This window comes from Monodon monoceros, unplaced genomic scaffold, assembly GCF_005190385.1.
Source record: "Monodon monoceros isolate NGI ecotype Baffin Bay Population unplaced genomic scaffold, NGI_Narwhal_1 Super_Scaffold_17, whole genome shotgun sequence".
NCBI classification, from domain to species: Eukaryota; Metazoa; Chordata; class Mammalia; order Artiodactyla; family Monodontidae; genus Monodon; species Monodon monoceros.
Window position 1 is genome coordinate 2935552 of NW_021703773.1, and position 22895 is coordinate 2958446.

At 41.9% G+C, this 22895-nt stretch overlaps 1 protein-coding gene across 5 annotated transcripts; it reads right to left on the minus strand.

The window, feature by feature from the left end:
• Positions 1-5964: 5964 nt before the first annotated feature.
• GOLGA7 (golgin A7) lies at positions 5965-22584 on the minus strand. Of its 5 annotated transcripts, none has more exons than XM_029226603.1 (6): positions 22553-22584; positions 22207-22339; positions 17662-17814; positions 11159-11260; positions 9944-10006; positions 5965-7346 (listed from the first exon to the last, which is right to left on the minus strand). In XM_029226603.1, the coding sequence occupies exons 2-5, from the start codon at positions 22315-22317 to the stop codon at positions 9959-9961; spliced, it is 414 nt and encodes a 137-aa protein (XP_029082436.1). In that variant the 5' UTR covers positions 22318-22339; positions 22553-22584; the 3' UTR covers positions 5965-7346; positions 9944-9958. The 5 variants fall into 5 exon arrangements, with proteins under 5 accessions (XP_029082436.1, XP_029082435.1, XP_029082439.1 ...); XM_029226602.1 differs by having other exon boundaries at positions 22497-22575; XM_029226606.1 differs by having other exon boundaries at positions 9944-10011; positions 22497-22575.
• Positions 22585-22895: the final 311 nt, after the last annotated feature.

Here is a 22895-nt window from a genome sequence, read left to right on the forward strand (position 1 = left end):
TGAAATTTTAAAATTTGTGACATCTTAAAAACTTTTGGCATTGTATCTAAATTTCTTCATTTAAACACTTACAGGTTTCTCACTGGTAAAACTAAACATTTTAATTGAGTTCCGTATTCACCCTCTATCAGATGGCTAAAGAATGACATGATTGATTATGTTCCATAATTTTACTATTAAATTAGCTAGAACAGATAATGTATTGATAATAATTCCACCTTTAGGGTATCCAAAAGTAATTTAAAGAATTATATTTTCTGTTTATGCTATGTTCAGTCAGTTATAAAAATATTTTCAGCTGAAAATACTGAAATTTGGACATGAAATTGTGTTACTTGTTGGTATCTTTGGAAACAAAAACCAGAAACCTTGGGTCAGTTGATCTGTCAGAGCTGATCTTGCTGTGAGCAGCTGTCATCCTGTGAGCTGCTAACTCAGTAGAATCAATAAGATTTGGATGTGACCCATGGAGCTCTGTGAGGGATGAAATTACTTTGGACTTTTCCCTGTTGGTGGGGAAGTGAGATCATACATTTCCCAGTCACCCTCTTTGTTTCGTCTTAGACATGTTTACTTTAAGAGAGAAATTCAGCTTGACCCTGAACTTTACCCTTAGCTAGAGGCTGCTTCTAGGCTACAAGTTTAATTCATTTCTTTTAGAGGCCTACTCACATACCTATGAACAGGAATAAGCTATTTGTCCATATTTTTCACTTTTTTTTTTTTTTGATATAAGTAGAACTAGCAGGACTCAGAGGCTAGTGTCTCTTGACAATGAGACCAATGAGACTAACAGACCTGAACACGTGGAGGAATTACAGACACCTGAGTGAAGTCCTGGGGAGTGGGGTTGTGTGTGTGAGTGTGAGAGGTATTGTGTAAAATGATCAAAGCCCAACCTGATACTGGAGATGTTAACTGGTCTGCATAATATTTAGGATATGGTCATTTATGTTGACAAATATATGTAGTTTTTTCAAATTTTTTTCTCTTTTTAATTTCTTTTTTTAATTATTTTTTACTTTATATTGGAGTCTAGTTGATTTACAATGTTGTGTGAATTTCAGGTGTACAGCAAAGTGATTCAGTTATACATGTACATATATCTATTCTTTTTCAGATTCTTTTCCCACATAGGTTATTACAGAGTATTGAGTATTACTTTTTTTTTTTTTTTTTTTTGCGGTACGCGGGCCTCTCACTGTTGTGGCCTCTCCCGTTGCGGAGCACAGGCTCCGGACGCGCAGGCTCAGCGGCCATGGCTCACGGGCCCAGCCACTCCGCGGCATGTGGGATCTTTCCGGACCGGGGCACGAACCCGTGTCCCCTGCATCGGCAGGTGGACTCTCAACCACTGTGCCACCAGGGAAGCCCTGAGTATTACTCTTTTTGATTGCAGTATAGTTTGATTTACAACATGTAACTGTTTTAGTAATAAATATTTTTTAGGCATTTGATGAAGTATGGAAAACAGTAAGCCATTTAACATCACAAGTTCAATCTAGGCCCTGCACTCCTTTTTCTGGCCCCATCCCGTCTCCATCTCCAGAGGTAACAACTGGTGTTCCTCACTCCCAGGCATGTTTACATAGTTTATCAAAAATAATATGATAATATAAAAATTGTGTGGTGTGTGTGTACGTGTATCAGTTAGGATAACTCATGGAATGTAGCCATAAAGCAACTTTGTTTTTGTCCCTTTACATTTATTTGTTGGGTATAGTTCTTCCCTGTCCATGGATGAAAACCGAGGAAGGTCCATGATTGCTCTTGTCAGTGTTTGTTGGAAAATAGAATCCCATGATCACTGTCCCAATTCAGTAATTAAAATGTTTTGTTATCATCAGAACGCCCCTGGAGAAGGGTGCCATACTGGGACTTCGCATGGGCCTCCGATGGCCGCCTGGGCACTCAGCCGTGCCCGTGGACAGATCGGCGGTGGAGAAGTCCACGTGGTTGAGCCACTTGCTCCCCCCACCCCGCTGCAAGGACCATTTCAGGCGGCCCCACAGAGCAAGCACCAGGGAGGTAGGAAGAGGCTGGCAAACAGCAAAGGGTTTTCCACTTCCGCAGTGAGAAAGAACCTTTGCGGAGGATGCTCTCCAATGGGCACTCATGTGGCGTGGATGTCCTCACACTCTGAACCTGCTCCGAGAGGTCCTCACCAGGTTCCTCTGCTCCTCCGGGGCTGCGGGCTGACCCGCTGGCCACGCCCTGGATCAGTGCGCACACTCAGATCAGGCCCTGCGCATCCCTCCCACCGGCCGAAACTCCAGGAAGCTTGGACCAGGGAGCCGGGTTGAAGCTGTGCACAGGTCAGTTTTCCAGAATGTAGCGAAGACACCGAAGGAGAAAGGATCCGAGGGGCAAAGAGACTGTCCCGCCCACCGCACGTGAGCCTGCGTCCAGCTCTGCATTCTGTCCCATCTAATGCGAGTCTATTCTTGCTCCAAAGCCACGCATATCAGCTCTAGGACTCGGCATGCCTTGCTAGTTGCAGGGCATGTCCCTTCACTTTCCCTAGAATCAGCATGTCAAGTTCCATTAAGACAAAAAACAAAAAACCCTTATTGACACTTTGATTGTCAGGCCAATAAGTTCTTAAGTTCCTAATAAGCTTGTCTGTTAAGTGAACTGACTAGATTAAGTTTTACCCTGTGAGCCTTTTAAATGCCCCCAGTTTCAGAGGCATTTTTACTTTCTGCCTCTGCAGCTGCGTTTTATTGGCACCACACATTTCCTTGATAAATAAAAAAATTGTATTCACTTCAAAATCCACGTAGAACTTGGGAGCAGAAAACAATGTACACAAGCAACTTTTTCTTTTCCTCAGAATTTTCTCAGTTTCTATCAGGGATCTGATTATTTTTAATGTATAGCTCTTGCTGGCAGGGGTTGGTAAAGTTTCTATTGTCAATATGATTGCTGTTGATAATTCTGGTTATTTAAAAAGATGACTTTTCCTATCCTGAAGTAGCCCCTCCATATCATTAGATATGAAGTGAGGATTTTTCTCTGCAGTATTAAAAATGCCCCAAACATCCTGTTAGGCCTTTCCTGTTTAACTGAAGCACTCCTCATTTTAAAATTACACAGTAACATCTACAATAATGTTGCTTTTTCATAATTCTTCAAATATCTAAGAAATTAGGAATTGGACTAAATAAAACATTTGTAAATTGTATGAGATGCACAAAGATGTGCAAGAGTTGTGCACACCAATCCTTTAATTGGAAAGAAAAGGCCACAATACATCTAGGTTTCTGAGTCCTTGCGTATCACAGAATCTGAACTCCTACAGTTATGTGACAAACAGTTTGGCATTTATTTGGTTGTTCAAAGAAGACTAATTGCTAAAACATTGTGAATACAAGTTATGATGTTCATTTCCTGGCAATAAAGTGGTCTGTGAAAACATGAAGTAACAGAATATATACATGAACAGAAACATTAAGAACAACAGATCTGGACTTCCCTGGTGGCACAGTGGTTAAGAATCCGCCTGCCAGTGCAGGGGACTTGGGTTCGAGCCCTGATCCGGGAAGATCCCACATGCTGTGAAGCAGCTAAGCCCGTGCGCCACTACTGAGCCTGTGCTCTAGAGCTCGCGAGCCACAACTACTGAGCCCACGCGCCTAGAGCCCATGCTCCACACCGGAGAATCCACTGCAATGAGAAGCCTGTGCACCGCAAGGAAGAGTAGCCCCCGCTCACCACAACTAGAGAAAGCCCGCGCACAGCAACGAAGACCCAACACAGCCAAAAAAATAAATTAAATAAAAATAAAATTTTAAAAAAAGAACAACAGATCTAGCAGCCAATGGACTGATTTTTAGCTGCCATCCCCGCCCCAACTGCCTTTAAAAAACTCTTTGTATGAGAAACAAAAAGAAATTCTTCAAAGTGATTTATTAATCTGAAGATTAAAGATTTCACTATCAAGGTAAAAAGTGATAGCACAAAGTTAAATAAATTCTTAACAAGGTCCATAAATACTTATTACTCAGGTACTATTTAAAAAAACCTGAAAATTCTGCTGGCATAAATTTGTTTTAACTTGACAATGATACTTAACTGAAGATCTTTGGTTTTGTCCGATTTATAAAATTATTTCTTTTTGCAAGTTGGAGGCTTAAAAAATTTTAAAGTAGGCATTAAGTTCCTAGTTTCCTAGTTTTAGGCAGAATTTCTCAGAACTTCACATCTGCACCATTTAAGGTTTACGGGAAGAACTTAGGATACAATACAGAAGGGCCATGACCTTTATTTGATCACTAATTCTGTTTACTCATTTTGGAACAAAATGTACCACTGTCCTATCCTAGAACTTGGGTGGTCTAGAACATACGTTTTGGCATTCACCATTCATGGCAAATACGATGTTAATCAGACATTTGCTATCCTCTACACATTTCCATGTTTCCAGTACTGCAGAGTACTACTATATAACCATTTACTTCAGCTCTTGTGGGAGGAATAAAATCCTCCACATTTTACACATCTGCAGATTAAAGTGGGTCATTGTGTAATGGTTATATTTATTGATGTTTATCCTCCAGCCAGGCACAAACGATGAGGAACACTTTGACCTATTTCAATTAGTATTTATACCATTGAGTGGCGATATTTGCGAGCCTGTTTGATTCATTCTAGCTGCTAAATGAGTGACAAGCACATCCTTCATACAGTCTCTTGTAACTTTGTACAGAGAAGTCTAGTTAGTAAGGACTTAACATGAATACAAAGTGTCATTCACGCTTTACGAGGTCCTAGAAAACTTTGAAAAGTGGAAACTTTCTCAAAGTGAACGTTTATCAGGTTCAAGAAGTTTAAAGAACTCAGGAGAAAAATACTTTAAAATGTTTTCTAGTTTTAACCAGAGCTAGATTTAACATAACACACTGGCAAGGCCAATGACATACAGAATAACAAAAGGACAAAGTATGCGTAGGAGGCTTATTCGTTTTTTTTTCATTACTTATCTACTTCGGGAGTTTTGAATGCAATTCCTTTCCTTTCCCTGGGAATTCCTGATTCAGAGGAAGGTCACTGAAATCCTCAAGAATAGTTACCTCTAGGCAAGTCCACTCTAATGGAGTTTAAGCCACAGATACTGCCTCTTAGAACAAGACTTTATAAGGGGAGTTTACCAGCCACTATCTTATCCAGCCAGCCAAACATCTTACTAATGAAGATGTAGTAAAGTAACTCTGTTAATGGCCTGTCAACTTATATCTCGTGCATTTACACACTTTATAAATAGCTGAGTGCCAAGTGTATGTAGCACTGTGCGGGATGCTGGGAGTTGGGGATGGATGCAGGGAGAAAGAGGAATCACCCCTGCTCTCAGGGCATTCGAGGGGCTAGGCGGGGCGGCAAGGGGGAGGGGAGGGAAGTTTGGAAATCAAAGGTGGCACGAATACCCTGACTTCCTTTATGAGACTGAAACAAACAACAAAACAAGGAGCAAAGCCTGTCACTCTTGAGACGCAATGACGCGGATCCAGAAACTAGGGCCAAGTGGAATATGGAAGGAATTTAGGGCCAAGTGGAATATGGAAGGAATTTAAGTCGGAATATAGTCTCTATTTTATAAGCGGTTACTCTCTGCAAAGGCATTTCATTTAAAAAAAACTGGAGTCATCAGATGATCCAAGATTGTCACAGCACTGGGATACTTTTTTCCTAATGAGACATTCCAATCTCTTATTTCTGTAACCGAATACATTCTGACCATTAGGAGCTATTTCTTGGTTTTTACCTGTTTAGCTAACATGTCTGCACTTGAGATAAAGCACGTAAAAAATTGCAAAGTGTGACAAACTGTATGTCAGACGTTTGTTTAAAAATACTAAGCTACACTGAACCAGGAATTCTTGTAGTATTGTCTATCTGCCAAGTTTAATACCATATCATTTATCACTTTACCAAATCACACCAAATATGACACAGAGACAATTTGTTTAAGAAAAGTTTTACTAATGTGTTAATATTTCAGCAAAGTTATTGCAATGGGTTTAAAAGGCAGACAGACACACTATTATAGGCTATAAAGTAACAAGTTGCATACAATTAAAATATTACATAGACCTATGGGATTTACTGAATAACTAACAGACCCATAAAAGAAATTAAATCTGAAAGGTTAAATCCAGTATTAGCACCTACAATATCTCTGAAAGTAAAACTTTTAACCCTTTCATTCTCTCCTAGTATATGTCCTAACTTTCTCCCAAATACAGTGCTCTCAAACCCCAAAGATGAAGGGCACAGGAAGTCCCAATACTAAGAACACACAGCCAAAAAGAACTAGAAACAGTGACACAGACTTGAGACTTTTAGTTGGAAATCACTTAACTTACTGAACTTGAACCAATCATAATATTTCTGTGCACTGAATACTGTACATGAGGAAAGTCTAGGAATCATAAGGTTTGCCAGTAGGGACAGTTAAAAATTAGCAATATATAGTATTATTCCTATCAAATTTTTTTCTCTTAAGTTATATGTATAACAAAACTATAATTAAAATATTTATTAACACTTGCTCATTCAGGGACACAGCAGGGACATTTGTTTTTGATGGTTTAGCATCCACTTTATTGTGCTTACTTATTTTTATAAGGAACAAGCAACACATACCACATCTTCCCAATGTTCAAGGTAATGCAGTAATAACAGAATTCTCAAAAAAAAAAAAAACCCGAAAAACAAAAACCTGGAAATTGCATTAAATACTGCTTTAATCAGGAATTGCTATAATAAAACAAGTAACATTATACATTATTTTTCCAATGAGCTTCAGTTTGAGAAGCTGAACAGCAGAACTTGATCGTTAAGCTTTGAGTCATGGCAAAACTGGTAATTCTCTGAAATCTGGGAGATGCATTAGCAAAACCAGACGCAGCCCACCCTTCACCAAAATCCTGGCGAAAAGCGTTTTATGAATTTGGGGGAGTAAGACTGAGCACTGGCTAGTTCACGACTTGCTGAGGCCCAAGGAATGACAAGAGCCACTGGCACTGCTGGCAGGTAAGAAATAAACTGTGTTGGGCTGACCAACTGCATATTTTATTAATGGCTTTGAATAAAAAAAGTGAAATGCTTCATTGCGTTTTCTCAAAAACTAATCAAAAGATTACAGAGTCCTACACAATTTGGAGACACAAAGTGGATGCTGAGCGACTAGAGGTCACTCCAGGTGTGGAATTTTACAAAGTCAGTCCTTGGAGTGAATGGCACCGTGGCTCTGGCAGCAGATACGAAGGAATGATGCTCTGGAGAGGAGGTGGGGGACACTCTGCGGTCGGCCGGTGGACAGATGAGGGTCCCAGCTGGAGGTGGGCCTAGAGTTACAGGGGAGAAAAAAAGGTTTTAGAAAGGGATGCTAACTTACCTCCAAACATCGACTGATGGGAGCTCCTAGTATGTGGGCTACACTCTATGAAGCCAGGTGCTAGCTAATAAAATCCCTGGATCTGTACTACCTGCCGGAGTGAGTACACAGCTCGACGGTCTAGAGATCCAAGGCTGTGTATTTCCATCTCTGACCAATCCTGTCAGGACAGGTAGCACAGCACGGGGCAGGCGGCCAATCCGGGGCCTGGCTACCTCCATGACTGCCTGCCCACCTCCATAACTGCCTGCCCATTTTTGGCCTTGCACAAGTAACTTAGGTTCTCTGTGCCTGAGTTTCCTCATCTGAAAAACAGGGATAACATTATCTACCTCACAGGGATGTTGTGATAATTAAAATGAAGCATTTAGAAAAGTACAGGCACATATGAAGTGCCAACGAACGGTTATTTTTATTATCACTTATTTATTGTGACAGAATAATGACATATTCTGTTTTTTGAGTAAAGAAGACAATCTTAATCCAAAGAGAGAAAACACCATCAGTCTATATATTTTTTTTTTTTTTTTTTTTTTTTTTTTGCGGTACGCGGGGCTCTCACTGCTCTGGCCTCTCCCGTTGCGGAGCACAGGCTCCGGACGCGCAGGCCCAGAGGCCATGGCTCACGGGCCCAGCCGCTCCGCGGCATTTGGGATCTTCCCGGACCGGGGCACGAACCCGTGTCCCCTGCATCGGCAGGCGGACTCTCAACCACTGCACCACCAGGGAAGCCCACCAACAGTCTATTTAAAGGCCACCTCCAGGATTTGTGTAGTCTTCTGTTAAATCATTAATTTAATTCCCATATAATGCTTCAACCTGCAGACACCAGGTAGACTGAAGAAAAATTATAGAACTGAATTCATTATTCTTATAGTGTTCCCCCTCCTCCAAGACCTCAGCCCACACAGGATCCTGGGTCTGAGGAACACATAGCTCGGAAAATTAACTGCACTGAACAAAAATATCTGCATTCACGAAATTACCACAGGTTCCTACTGTAAAGCTCATTTCAAAATTTTACTGTTGCTGAATGTTGATAGATTGGTCTCTGGTGTGTAAGTGCTCCAAACCCCGCACCACCTCAGAAAACCAGTGTATTGAGCAATAATAGCTGCAAAGTGAGCCATGATGACGAACGGATTGGGCCGAGTCAGTGCAGCTACAACTGATCAAACAAACTTATCCCAACGGCACGTCACAAATACCACATGTAGGGCTCCTGGTTGCTCGTTTGAGAATTACCAGTTTGGAAACTGCATGTGAGAAAGTGCACGAATAGGTAACACTAAGTGTTCCAAAACAAAGCCTCAGTAAAGAATAGAAAGCCGAGCAGAGGGCATCATTATTTAGGTCTGTGGCTTGTAAGAATCTGTGTGACACATTCCCTAGAGCTAAAAGAAGGCAGCTTTGTAGGATTCAACAAATGGCACGGCAGACAAAACGTATTTTTAAAAGGTAGTGGAAAAGAAAAGAAGGGGATAAATACTTAGAATAATCTGATCAACTCTTTCCTTTCTCCACGTCTCTGCTGCTGCACGTACTTACAGGAAGTACGGTGTAAAAAATAGGGGTTTTATGGTCCATCAGATTTGGGTTCATATCTCAATACCCATTAGCTGTGTGACTTGGAGAACATCATTTAATATATTTGTACCTTGGTTTGCTTATCTGTAAAGTGGGGGAAATCCTCTGCAGAATCTTGTGAGAATTGGAAAACACCGTTTGAATAATAGCGGGCACATAGCAGGTACCCTCAGAACGGTAGCTACTGTTATGACTGTTGCCCTGGGAAGGAACTGGTCTGCTCTGGTACAATCTGTTTCTGTGCGGCCTGTGAATTAGTGATGGATGCCTGCAGACAAAGTCAATCAGGCAAGCACAGCAGCAGAACACATGACTGGACTTGGCAGAAACAGTGAAGTACAATGTTTTTGTCACTTAGAAGGCTGGGCTAAGGTGCTGTGGCTTCCACGTGATTCTTCCCCTAGATTCCCATCAGTATTCACCAATTTGTTTCTCACTTGTTCAAGGTCATTATATGGATATATAAGAACATAAACATTCTAAAAAGAATGAAAATTTATGGTTCTACCCACCAGAGGTAAGTGTTCTTCTAAAGGGCTATGAAGCCACTTAAATCAATGAAATATTTAGAATCTCCCTACCCCACTCTGAAACGTTTCTTTGGTTATTAAAGCCATTTGTCATTTAGGCAGGGAAATCTCTGAACTGATTCTTATATGCAAGATCCATCTATTAAAATGTCTAGGATAGTTTTAAAATAAGATGCCTCCCCCCCAAAAGAAAACCTCTCAAAACCCCCAAAACAAAGTAACAACTACACCAGTCTGAAAACAATACAGGGGGAAGAAAAAAAGTCAGGATTAAATTCTCTGTCACTTGGGTTACAGAATTCGGTTTAAATACACGTTAAATATCAAGCCGGTCCCGAGAGCGAGCCGCTACTTATGATGCAGGGAAGAAAATTCATGCGTCCTACAGAATTACAGAAACTGCACATAAATCATATAGTTTCGTATTTACCTTTAATCCTATGGTTTATCTTCCACTGCTCACGCCTCTGTCTTCATAAATAGTAATTTCAATCTAAACAGCATGGCTGTTAAGAAAACACACTAAAGAACAGAACATAGAAAAAGGGACCACGGCAAGATGATAGGTATGATCTGTGCAGACTGGTCTTTATTTATTTTAAATTGTTACTTAATTTAAATTCTTATTTAAATAATTAAAAATAATTAAATTATTTAAATAATTAAAAATTATTTGCTTTACTTATTTTGAATTATTAAAATTTTCTCCTGCTTGAGTTAAACACGATGTTTTCTACACCTTGCTAAAAATTTAAGAACTGTAATTGCTTGTAGTATACCACATGTAGCTCCTCCCCAAACACTGATTATTCATTTTTTGAAAAAAAAAAAAAAAAATCTGAAAAAGGATGCTTTATTGTAGAACTAAGGGGGGGGCTCTTAATTGAGCATCCATGGAGGTAATGAAGTCAGGGGTTCAAAATGCCCTGAATTATATGCAAACTTTTTCTTGGGAGATAGCTCACAACGTCTAAAAGTTTAAGAACCATTGCTGCTGAGTATAATAAAACTGTTGAAATTATTATCAGCCGGAAGGCCTGGGGTTATCTGACCTAGGTTTTAAAAGAAAATTTATTTTACCCAGTTATTTATTTTACTCCCATTATCAAGCTAAATTGGTTTTTTTGCAATTTTATTTATGAAATTCACTTTGTGATTTTCAAAGCTTGCTGCCTCCAAAAATACGCGCAGTATGTCAAAGGTAATGAAATGATACATCTGGCAGCTGTGGCTGATTTCAGTGAGCCAGATGAACCCACGGATCTGTGATTCATCTGGACAACCTTGCTGCACGTTAGGAGTTCATGCATTTCAAAGGGGCTTTGGGTCCAGCCTCTGCAGCTGAAATGCATGACTCATACCACTCCCATTATTACTACAAGATGCCACAGAGCCACCAAGATGACGGCAACCCGAGCACTACACAATGCACAGAGACCAGCATGATACAGAGGAAGGAGAGGCGTGCGTCAAGGGAGAGTGCTGGAGCTGGGGGGCTCATGGCGGGTGTGCCTTCTCACAGAAGAGTCCTAGGGCAAGTACGGCAGTAAGGGAGTTAAATTCTCTCCGGCCGCTGCTCGACAGGACCAATCAAAAGGTTCTGTTCACAGATATTGAGACCTTGTGATCTAGGCTGAAAAGATACAACTCGAAGTCCTCTCTCGATGGGATCTGTCAGGAGGAGGCCTTGGGGAGCATAGATCTTCTCATTCTGCTCTTGAATGTATTTGGAGACTTTCTTCAGAACCTGACAAAAAGAAACACCATAGGTTTTTATAAATGTCATCAGATTTCCCTGTGAAGCATCAGCTGGACCTCAAAATATTCAGGCAGTGGAATTAGTTTTCAAAGTAAGAATGGGTGTTCACGTGGAGGGACGGCCCTGACTAGGTGGCTAAGGCCACGGGGCTCCCGACACCGCCTCCACCCAGTCCCGAGCACCGTCCACACAGTTCAAGTGCCACAGCAGATGTGGCCTCACGGTGGCACGAGAGCCACGCCCTCCCCTCCCGGTCACCTTCATCCTGGTTGCGGAGAAATACAAGGTGACTATATACACGAGGGTTAGCATGCTTTCCCCTTCCCTACTCATGAAGTGCGCATCATGTGACCTCTTCTGATATCAAGGGCAGCTCTTGGCCTTCTCCTTAATACTTAAGAACTGCTTCTTGGGACTTCCCTAGTGGTCCAGTGGTTAGGACTCGGCGCTTTCACTGCTGAGGGCCCAGCCTCAACGCCCGGTTGGGGAGCTAAAATCTCGCAAGCTGCGCGGCGCAACCAAAAAAAAAAACAAAAACAAAAAAGAGAGAGAGAGAAAAAAGAAAAAAAAAAGAACTTCTCTCCTTTGTACATTTTCATCAATTTTAAGTAATGATACAAGGTAGGCCTACAACAAAGGAGCCCAGTGAGTTTTAAACTGAAAAGTTTATTCCCTTCATCAAGCATGCACTTGCTGGCTGCCATGGAGGTTCTGATGACAAGTGTCTTATATCATTTCCAGGCCTGCATGGAGCGTTGCTCTGTAGTTCGCTCTTGTGTCCTAGATGGGAACCTCAACCTCACTAAACCTTGTAAGTTTAGTATTAAGCTTGTAAAAGTCAAAGCAAATGTAGACAAAAGCCAGACAGGATACAAAGGAACTTCTGGAAATTGCCAAATCTCCAGCTTTAATAAGGGCAATTCTGAAACAGATAACCTAGAAGAAAATAAATTTTAATAGCTGTATACAAAATCAAAGAGTTACATGTTTTATTTCAGATTCAAAGTCATTATAATCCTTTTCTGGCTCTAATCTTCAAAGAGGCTTTGATCCAATTCTTTAATTACTATATGCTTTCTTAAATTCACACTACCAGAATATGATAAAGTCACAGATAAATGTGATCACAACATAAAGGGAAAAGAACTGTATGAAAATGAAGTTGGAAATTAAGAAATGATTTATGTGTGGGTCTATAATGTACCAGGCTAAACTAACAAATTAGGATGTTAAAATTTAGGTGCTTTGGTATAAGTTGATTTAGAATTTAAAACTCTACGTGGTTTGTATAATGAATTTTCTCATTAAAGGAAGATAAATAGTTTATTCAGGTTACATCTTTGGGGAGTAACACAATCTAACGTTTTACGCTTTTTTAAAAAGAGCATGATATTATTAAAAGAGCAATCTGCAGGGTTATGAGCAATTTAAGAATACTAGTTCTAAAGAAAAGAGCTTTTCACCAAATTATCTGAAGTACATATGTCATTCTCCTATTCTCAACTCTCAAAGAATGTGAGTGGTGCTAGGGTCTTTATGGGCGCTATCTTTCTATCAGCGTTTGTCAATCATGCTGAAATGACATGGGGAAGGAAGTAGCCCATGAAGGTGCCCAACTCAGGACCCCTCCATCTTCTCTCCAATTTCCTTCTCAGCTCACCTGCCAGAGCTAGAAACTGGAGAGCCAGTCTCCCCTCACCCCAGTCCATTTATACTCAGGGGTACACTCAGAAAAATGCCTGCATGGCTGGTTTCAAAGAAAGAATTCCTTCAGAACAGCTTTCCTCCCTGTCTCCGTGGGTACAGGTTACTAGCAAAGAAACAGCATTCCTTTATGTGATTCATGCAGAACTTTGTCATGCAAGGTTTTTATTTAAACTTTAATAACATTCATGGGCACTTGGGTATCAGTTCAGAAAGAAAACAATTAGTTTTCTTTTTGTGTAAGTTCCAAATCCTCTTACGGTATTATGGTGAAGCCAGCATTGTCCTAACCAAGATGCTTTTAAACTCTTAGTGTCATTAGCAATAGGAAAGCATTAATATGAGTCAACTCATACCTCATCCCAGACAGGACAAAGCACCATTCTCACCCCCAAGAAACCTTATGTTGACATATTACTCATACTTTATTATTTTTGGTAAATCAATGTTAAAACAAACTACGATATTGAACAAAATTATCTGTTATCTTCACTCAATAAAACCTCAATTTATATAATATTTACCAAGCTAAACACTCAAACCTCAGGAAAGACTATTATCCTCCTTGAGAATATTAAACCGGAGAAAGCCTACCAGACCCTCAAGGAAAGATATCCTAAGTGAGGCTGCATGAGAGCACCAGGATTTTAGTATTTTCAGAAAGATCTAAGCTCCTCTGATTGTGCTCCTTTCAGATCACAGCCCACGGGCAGGAGGGATGTCTTCTGGTTGATGAACACAGCAGACAGCTCCTGAGAGGAGAACCTTCTACAAGCCCATTTGTTCCCTGATTATAATGGGCAGCAACAGAGAGGAATAACACTGAAGCCTTTATCTTCATTTTAAATCAATAAATAGCACATTATAGGAAAAAAAATGCATGATTGTTCTAGTGGGTTTTAAAAGGCCTATTTACAATTTTCAAAAGTTTAACCCACGTGACTAGTGTAAGCACAATTATATTTGGCTTACTGTTTGTAGACTAGAAGTTTTAGTGTTTAAAACAATAAAGACTACTAAATGACTCAATCCTGTCCTTTCATAAAGTAGAAAATAATGGCACAGAAATTCCTGAGGGACAAACTGGAGAGAGGGGGTGGCTGGGTATCAAAAATACAAATACACGTTTAAAATGTTTTCTTTTAAAAGTACAGGTACATTATATCTTAATTATGGCCATTCCAGTTATTTACTTTGCATGATCTAGTTATTCATGTCCAGTTTCTAAAATAAAATCATGTATTTATAAAAAGTGACCATGGCTTAAATTTTGGTTTCTTGACTAATTTTACTTGGTTTTTACTTGTGTTTATTAATACTCACTCTATAAAAAGAAAGAGACCTTAACTAGACTTATAAAGTAGTACCTTATATGTTACCTATGAACTCAAGTCCATTATATTTCTGACACTGAGAACTTCCCTCCAAGATTAATAATCAAAAAAATTTTAACTAAGGGTTGCTAAATGTTTTAGTAGATAAATAAACTAGCAGCTGCTAAAAAAGATTACTTATACACTTGAAATAAACTGTACATGTAAGTTCACAAATATCTGATTAAAACATATATATATGTATACACTAACTTAATTTTTAAATCTATCTTAAGAAAACTTTATTAAGCATCTACCACATATAAGGCAATTTATTAATTCTAAGACCCATTTTATTTTTTTTTTTTGATTTACCTTTTTTTAAAATTGAAGTATAGCTGATTTACAATGTTGTGTTAATTACTGCTGTACAGCAAATTGATTCAGTTACACATGTATATACATTCTTTTTCATAGTCTTTTCCACTATGGTTTATCACAGGATATTGAGTATAGTTCCCTGTGCTGTACAGTAGGACCTTGTTGTTTATCCATTCTCTATGTAATAGTTTGCATCTGCTAATCCCAGCCTCCCACTCCATCCCTCCCCCAGCCCCCTCCCCCTTGGCAACCACCAGTCTAAGACCCATTTTATGGTTGAGAGAACTCAGACTTGGAGAGATTAACTTGCCCATGATCTCATCATTAGTAAATGACTTGGCTGGCACCCAATTACCAATTTCTTTTTATAACTGAGGTCAGAAGCAGGTATCTGTATCTATTTTAGCAACTGCACACAAATAAATAAAAGTTAATTAAAATCTCATCAACAAATTTAAAAGCTATAGTGAAATGAGAATTCAAGCATCTAATACTCCACTAAGCATGAATAAAATACTCTGGAGGATCTACTTCTACCTTAGATTGACAATATTACACATGTCTTTAATGGCCACCCGGGATGACTGCTTTTACCCACCGTGGTCAGTGGCTCCTCAGGGTGTCCAGGCTCCACCACCAGCGCGTCCCCTGAATTTGTTCACCTCCTTCCATCCCTGCTGCTCTGCTCTCCATCCAAGCTATCACCCTCTCTTGCCTGGACTTCAACAGAGCGTCTTACTTCCACTTTTATTCCTTTTCCCCCCAGAGCCAAGGAATCTCTTTAAAATGAAAATCTAGTCCTATTATTACTCCTGCTTAAAAGCTTTGAGTGGTTCCTCCCTGCAGGGAAGTAAAATCTAAGCCTCTTTCCACGGAGCACACACTCCCGGAGGATGCAGGTCCCCTTACCTCTCGAGTCGCCTCCGCCCTCCTCTCCCCACGCCCCGCTCCGCACGGGGGACGCCAGATGCTCTGCATACACTCATCCCTCCGCCTGAAGGGCCCTGGGCTTCCCATCCTTCACGCGGCACCTTAATGTTACCATCTCAGAGGCCCTTTCTGACCACACGATCTAAATTAGGTCTTTCCTGTATTTTCTATCCTAGGGAAGTTCGTTTTTTTCAAGGCATTTATCACGACTTACAATTCTGTGGGTTTTGTTTCCTTATCATCAGTTTTTACCACTGAGTTATAAACTCCATGACGCCAGCAACCATAGCACATGGTAGGTGTTCAATAAATATTTATAGAATGAATGAATCCCCTGTCCCTTCACTCACCAAATGTATTATTACAGAGAAGCTGGTAAGACAGACAGACTGAAAGCTGATACTGATCCTCTGTAACTCCTGATGTGGAATATTCAGCAGGAATGAGAGTGTGCGACATGGAGAGGGATATAAACTACTCTTCTTCAGTGCTCCCTTTTAGTAACACCAGGAGAATTCTTGTCAGGATGCTAAGGAAGAATGCAGCATCATTGTCAGCCGATAGCTCAAAATATTTTAGCTGCAACTGTATCTGCTCTCCACCACATGGAGTGCAAGACAGTCACAGGGAAACTTCTATCAGGTGGGTATAATATAGATCTCCTTACAGCCTTTCGTTTTCTAATCATGGTCAGAATTTAATTATCTATTTGGGGTTTACTGTGATTAACATAAATTCATTCACTTAACACACAGTAAATGAGTGCCTCATCTACCCAAGGTATGGTGCTAGGCCTGAAGAGGGATACACTGTCCTTGACCTCAAGAAAAAGACATACTTGAAGGGCAAGTAAGACAAGAATATAAACGGCTACATTCCTAAGTAGAGAGTGCCAAGTGCCAGAAAATAGATACGAGTAAAGCATTGTGGGGATACAGAGGAGAGAATGAATTCCGATTACAGGGGTAGATAAAAAGTTAGCTGAGGGCTTCCCTGGTGGTGCAGTGGTTGACAGTCCACCTGCCGATGCAGGGGACACGGGTTTGTGCCCCGGTCCAGGAGGATCCCAATGCCACGGAGCGGCTGGGCCTGTGAGCCATGGCCTCGGAGCCTGCACGTCCGGAGCCTGTGCTCCACAACGGGAGAGGCCACAACAGTGAGAGGCTCGTGTACCGCAAAAAAAAAAAAAAAGTTAGCTGAAAGTGGGACTGAGGGACTGGTGAGATTCGGACACGGGAAGAACGGCACTTCAGGTGGAGGAAAACCTCGGAGTTTTTGCGTGGTTGGCTGAAAGACAAAGTGAGGAAGGGGGCAGGACACAGCTGGAAAGGTGAGCTGGAGGTGGGCTCGAGAAGGGCCTGAAATGGAACCCGGGAAGGCCTCTCACTTTGCAGGAGTGGCAGGGGAGGCATGGCTGTGTTTTATGACACAGCAGCTGTTTGGAAATGGAAAAGAAGGGAAGGAGTGAGGTTCCGGAGACTGTGGCACTGGTCTAGGAGAAAAGTCATAAGGGCATGAATCAGGGTGGTGACAGAAGTCATAAAGTTAATGAATGGGAAAATGGAAGCTATTTCAGTCTGACAACTGATAAATTCTCCCCCTCTAGCCCTCCACCTAAAGATGGTCCTGAAAAAGACAGGATGCTACTGAACGAAATGGGGAGGTGACTTCTGGACATCTAGGTTGAGAAGCCGGCAACCTGGGCCCAGCAGACAGTTGAAAGAGAAGATAAGAACTCAGAGGGGAGGAAAGATGGAGGATAGAAATTTGGGGAAATGAAGAAAGGGCTTCTCAGAAGGCTAGGCAGAATGAGAACATGGATTTTCTACATTCTCCCTAAGTGTAAGCCAATTTGAATATTAACAGGGCAACCTGTTTCTGAAAGACTCAGGATTCTTTTCTATGTGTCTGGTCACAGAAGCAACAATAAAATCTGAACTATTATTATTATGAATGCCCCTTTAAATTTTACTGCAACTGTCACCCTGTAAGCATAAACCTGTAACAAACCCGCCCTCTTTATGATTTTAGGAGACTGTGCGAAGACAGGCGTAGGCTTGCCTTCTCGTAGTGAGTTTCCATGCACAAGAAGACGGTGTACGCCGTTAGACAGGCCAGGCAGCCTTCGAGGTAGGACTGGCCCCCGAGCTTCTCTGCTTCAGCATAAAGGTTATTTAGAGTTCGAACTGTTTCTTCAAATTGCTGCCTATCAATCTGTAAGAAAAAAAGAATTTAAAAATGAGTTTTGCAAAACAAGACGAGCACCTCACTCCTGCTTGCTATCACTAATTTAGGTTGTTGTTTTGTCAACATTCTTATCTAACTGTCTGAAAACAAATTTTTAGGTGATTAAATCTGGACGTAAGTTACTGAAACTGGTTAGTGTTTGTTTAATTTTATCCTTCTTATGGACACTGGATATCATCAAGGCTCAAAATGGTGTCTCTTTATCCTCTATACTGAATCACAGGTAGCTTAATTAAATGATACAATCTTTCCATCTTTCCATTCTCTCATATTCACATTTATGGAGCACCTACCATCAGGTATCATGACAGGCCTTAAAGAAAGATGACCAAGATACTTTCTAGTCCTCAAGGCATTTACAGTCATAAGCATAACAGATATGTAACAATAAAAACACAGTAAGTCAACAGAATACTGTAACTGAGGCATGTATAAAGTATGGTGGGGAAACAAACGGAGGGGTGCATTCTCTTTATCTGGAAAGAGCAGGTAATCTTAAATCAAGTCCCTAAATGCTGGAATCTACTTAGGCAAAAAAGGGAAGTAAGGACGTTTTCGGCAGATCAAAAGGTGCAAACTGTATTATTTCCTCACTTCCCATCTCTTTTAAAGTAACTATTTGGTTACTAAAAGCTGACACCGAACCAGGCAAAATCTCAAACTACTACACAACTCTTCATACCACGGGTTCCTACTACCCTTTTCTAGTCAGTGACACCACGTGCACTAACACTACTGTTGTAGCCTCTTTTCACGCTCATCTTCTGCTTTCACCTTCTTCTTCCGGTAGCACATTACTCTCTTCTTTTAACAGTTCGTGGATTTCAAATCCCAATACTTGGCCCTGGGAAATTTCAAGTCCCATTCGTTGAGTATTTCACCCAATTGTAGCATTCTTGGTAGGTAACAAAGCACAATTTATCTGTCCTTATTCTCCGCTTTCTCTCACACAATACCTCCCTTATTCCTAAAACTAATAACTACTTACATATGAATTCTCTCTTTCATGAAGACTTTACATAGAAATAGACTCAGAAAGAAACTCAAAGAGCCTCAGTATACAGTGTGAGACAAAATGTTCCCAAGAACATAATTCTCTGTTAACGTACAGAATACATCTGATGATTTATGACCATCACCCTTAAGCTATTGAAACCCTTTAGGTGAGAGGCAGTTGTTTTGTCCTTCATGTGGAAAACTGTGAGGACTCAATGAGCCAAAGGCATGAAAACTTGAAAGTGGTGGTGGCTTGACCTGTTTCCAGAACATGAGTGTTTCTGACCGGGGCTGGGTGGGTGGAGATGGTGCTGAGAGCCAGGGCAGCGTCCCTTCACCGAGCCTCCACTTGAAGATGTGCTGTGTTACGAACGGTCACCCAGGCAACCTGTCACCATTCCCAGAAAACAGACTTAGGAGAACAACTCAGTGAACAAGTATTAATGGTAAATTGTTATCTCCACCTGGTTTTGCCTAAGTTAATGCCTTCAGTTCGTCCATCAGTAAAAGCACAAAGGTCCAAATAATTTCAAACACTCGCATTTGATTTACTACGATGTTATGATCTGAGAAAGAAAGTTCTTTGAATTATTTACGTTTCTTTGGACAGAATGATTCAAAACTAGGGAATCAACCCAGAAACATTTTATTTCTTTCAGATCAGAATTACTGATCCTACCAGAAACACTAATTCTTAAAAGTTATTCCAAGATTGCAATGCTTTATAGGTTGGAGGCAAATCATAGATCATAAAAAAAAAAAAAAAAATCCAAGGTGAAGAATTTTTTTTAAAAAAGTTTAATTAAAAAAAAGGGGGGGGGGAATTCCCTGGTGGTCCAGCGGTTAGGACTCCATGCTTTCACTGCCCAGGGCGCAGGTTCAGTCCCTGAAGATCCCGCAAGCCTCACACCTTGGCCAAAAAATAAAAAAAAAAATAAAAAAGGAAAAAGCATGATGGGCAGCAGTAAGGGCAAGGATACACTTACGAAGGGCTCTACAGAGGTGTGGGCCTTGTTCTCATACCCTTCAGGCACCATGAAGCATGGCTGTCAATGTTCACCCCTCGGTACCTGCACACTAATATAGCAGCTACATTGACATTTGGAGATATGTGAAGCTGGAGCTAAATGCAAATTTGGACCAATAAACACCGGCAGCCAGAATAGAAATAGGAATCAGGCTCATCTTCCCAGAATTTCTGTTTCTTGTTGAACTACCTGTCAAAGAATGGGGCTGAAGCTTAAAGAGACTGCAAGTCAAACGTAATTTCTACTGACTGGATGTAGAGACATATTTTTAAAGGGATGCAGGGGAACAAATGCCTCAATTATAGTTCACTCACTTCTCTGCTGCCCAGGCCAAGGGTGCCTAAGATGTCTGTATTTTCGCTAAAGTGAGAATCGAGCTTTCTTTAAAGAACTGTCCTGGCAACAAAGCACTTATACATCAAAGTATTAAGTTCTCACAGGCAGTGAGCAAGTAAACTTGTTAACAGACAGAACTTGTCCTCACTCACAAATTAAAGGGTACAAATGTGTGTGTTTAATGCTTTAAAGTCATACAAAACATTTGCATGTTTATTTCTTCCTCTATTAAATTGCCAAGTGCAATGTTCTCACAAAGGGAAAATCAGCCCTAGAGGCAGAGCAATCAGTACAATTTCTAGGGTAAGTAGTAAAAAAACAAAGAAAGAAACTTTCAATTTTCCATCAAGCAAAGCAAGGAAAATTTAAATCTGTAATTTAAAATTAATCTCGACACATTTAAAAAAAAACCCAAAGCTTTCCCAAGCAGTTTAAAGTATAAGCTAGTGTTTTAACCCAAACATTTAAAAAAAAAAGAAAATTCAAGGGCACAATACCAAATAACATTCCATATAGTACTCAGAATCACAAGCAGTTCTGGGCTACATGAAGTCAAAGAAGTAAAAGGACTCCAGAATTTAGAGACAGCAATTTCCTGTAACAGTGAAGTTCTATGACTACATTGTTTCTGTATTCAGACCATAAAATAAAGGCTCTACCACACACAGAGTGGAAGGCTCATGTCTGATTCTACATACATATATTTGGGTCAATTATGAGTTGGAAGTTTGACTTTTAAAACTTTTAAACAAAGGCATCATGTGACATCCAAATAAGTGTGGTGCAAAAGAACTGTTTACACTCTGAGTTGAAAGTACATAAATAGTATTGTCAGAGTTTCAATGTAAGAGGCTTAAAAGTAAAACATTTGATCCATTTCATGTAAGTCCTAAAATGTAAACCATGTTAACTGTGATGTTAAATTATTTTTAAAAAACAACATTCAGTAGCTCTAACCAAGAAGCAACACGCTCAATGGCAATCAAGTAGGACAACCCACCTCCTCACAAGCCAATTTTAAATGACTGCTACACAGTGCTCCAGGAGACTCATCAACACCTACTTACTCCACAGCCAGCACTTCTCAGCTCCACACCCATGCCCAATGACCTCTCAGTCCCGCACCCACCCCTTGTCAAAGAGGAAAGAGCCACAAAACCTGCTCCCATCTAACCAGAAATTGACCTCTGAACAGGAAACACACAGTCAGGTTTATCTTACAAAGCTCAAGACCAAACAGTCTGTCTTTGGGTGTATGAACACATGTGGGCACAAGAAGACACACATACTCACATATGCTCACAATAATCATTACCATTATTTTTCCTAAGTCTGAAAAAAGGGGAAGCACATCCCTTTTTGCATGCAAGGCTGCCCCAAAGACCCACATCCTGATGACAATTCTGACCTGAAAGCCAACACAGTACAGGTGTCTCCCAGCTATCAGAACTGCGAGGGACAAGTTGAAGGCCTCGTTCTGAGATATTTCCCTGCCCAGGCCCATCCAATGCTTTGCGTTTTCCAGGTTCAAGGCCTGTCTGCACTGCCTAGCACAGCCCTTAATAATAAACCCTTCCGGCCAAGCAGTGTGGCCGGCACTGTGGCCACAGACGCCAGTCACGAAAATGATATTTATTTCCCTGGCGTGGTGAGGTTGGAGGATGCAGCTTACAACACGCTGAGGTAGGTGGCCTGGAGCGCCAGGAATTAGTTCCTCATCACTGTGGTCAATGACCCGGGGTGGGGTGGGGATGGCCAGGGAAGACGGCGGCGCAAACATCAGGGACCTGGGCACCACGGAGCTCCACCAGGTCGTCAGACCGGGGGCTTGGCTTTATTCCTTGTCCTCCAAACACCAGGTCTTGCTTAAAGGCCCTCTTCGCACATCCCCAGCCCAGGCTCCTTCTGTGCCTGCTCCTCCCAGACCCGCACTCCCTGCCGCCCCGGGGGAGGCTCCCGGCCTCGCCCCAGAGCATGTGCGGGGAGCCCGGCTGCATACCCGGTTCTCCAGCTCCGCGGGGAACTTGGTCTGGAACTGGCAGCGGGTGCCACTGCTGTAGTCTCGCTGAATGAAAACCTTCCCGGACACTGGCGCCTGCTGCGGCCTCATGGCGAGGACAGGACGGGCCGCGCTGCGGGTTCGGGGGACACCAACCACGGTCAGATCTCCGGCCTGGACCCAGGACTCCAGCCCGCCAGCCCCGCAGACCCACCCACCGCCCAAAGCAGCCCAAGGCCTCCCCGCCCCACTCCCCTTCACCCATGCTTTCACCGCGGGCCTTCAGCTACCTCCCGGGCCAGGCCCCGCGCCCCCCAGAGCCCGGTTCGGCCCGGGAAACACGAACCCGCCTCCGCTGCCCTCCAGCGGCTGTCGCACCGCCTACGCCGTCACTTACGTCCTGCCGCAAAAGGCCTCTTTCCTCGCCCCTCAACTCGGCCTCCTACCTCGAGTCTAGGACCCACCCACTCCTCCGGCCGTAAAGCGATCCTGCCGAGGCTGCGCGGGGCGGGCACCGTGGGCGGGGCCAGGGCCTACTCCGTCCCCCACCTAGCTCGGAGGAGTCCATCCGGAAGGAAAAGGCCGGGCGGGGCCTCAGGGCGGGGCCGGAGGGCCTGGCTGCAGGACCCGGGGGGGCGGGGTTGCGGGGCGGGGCGACGGGGAGAAAGGTGGAGACAGAGTTCATCTGA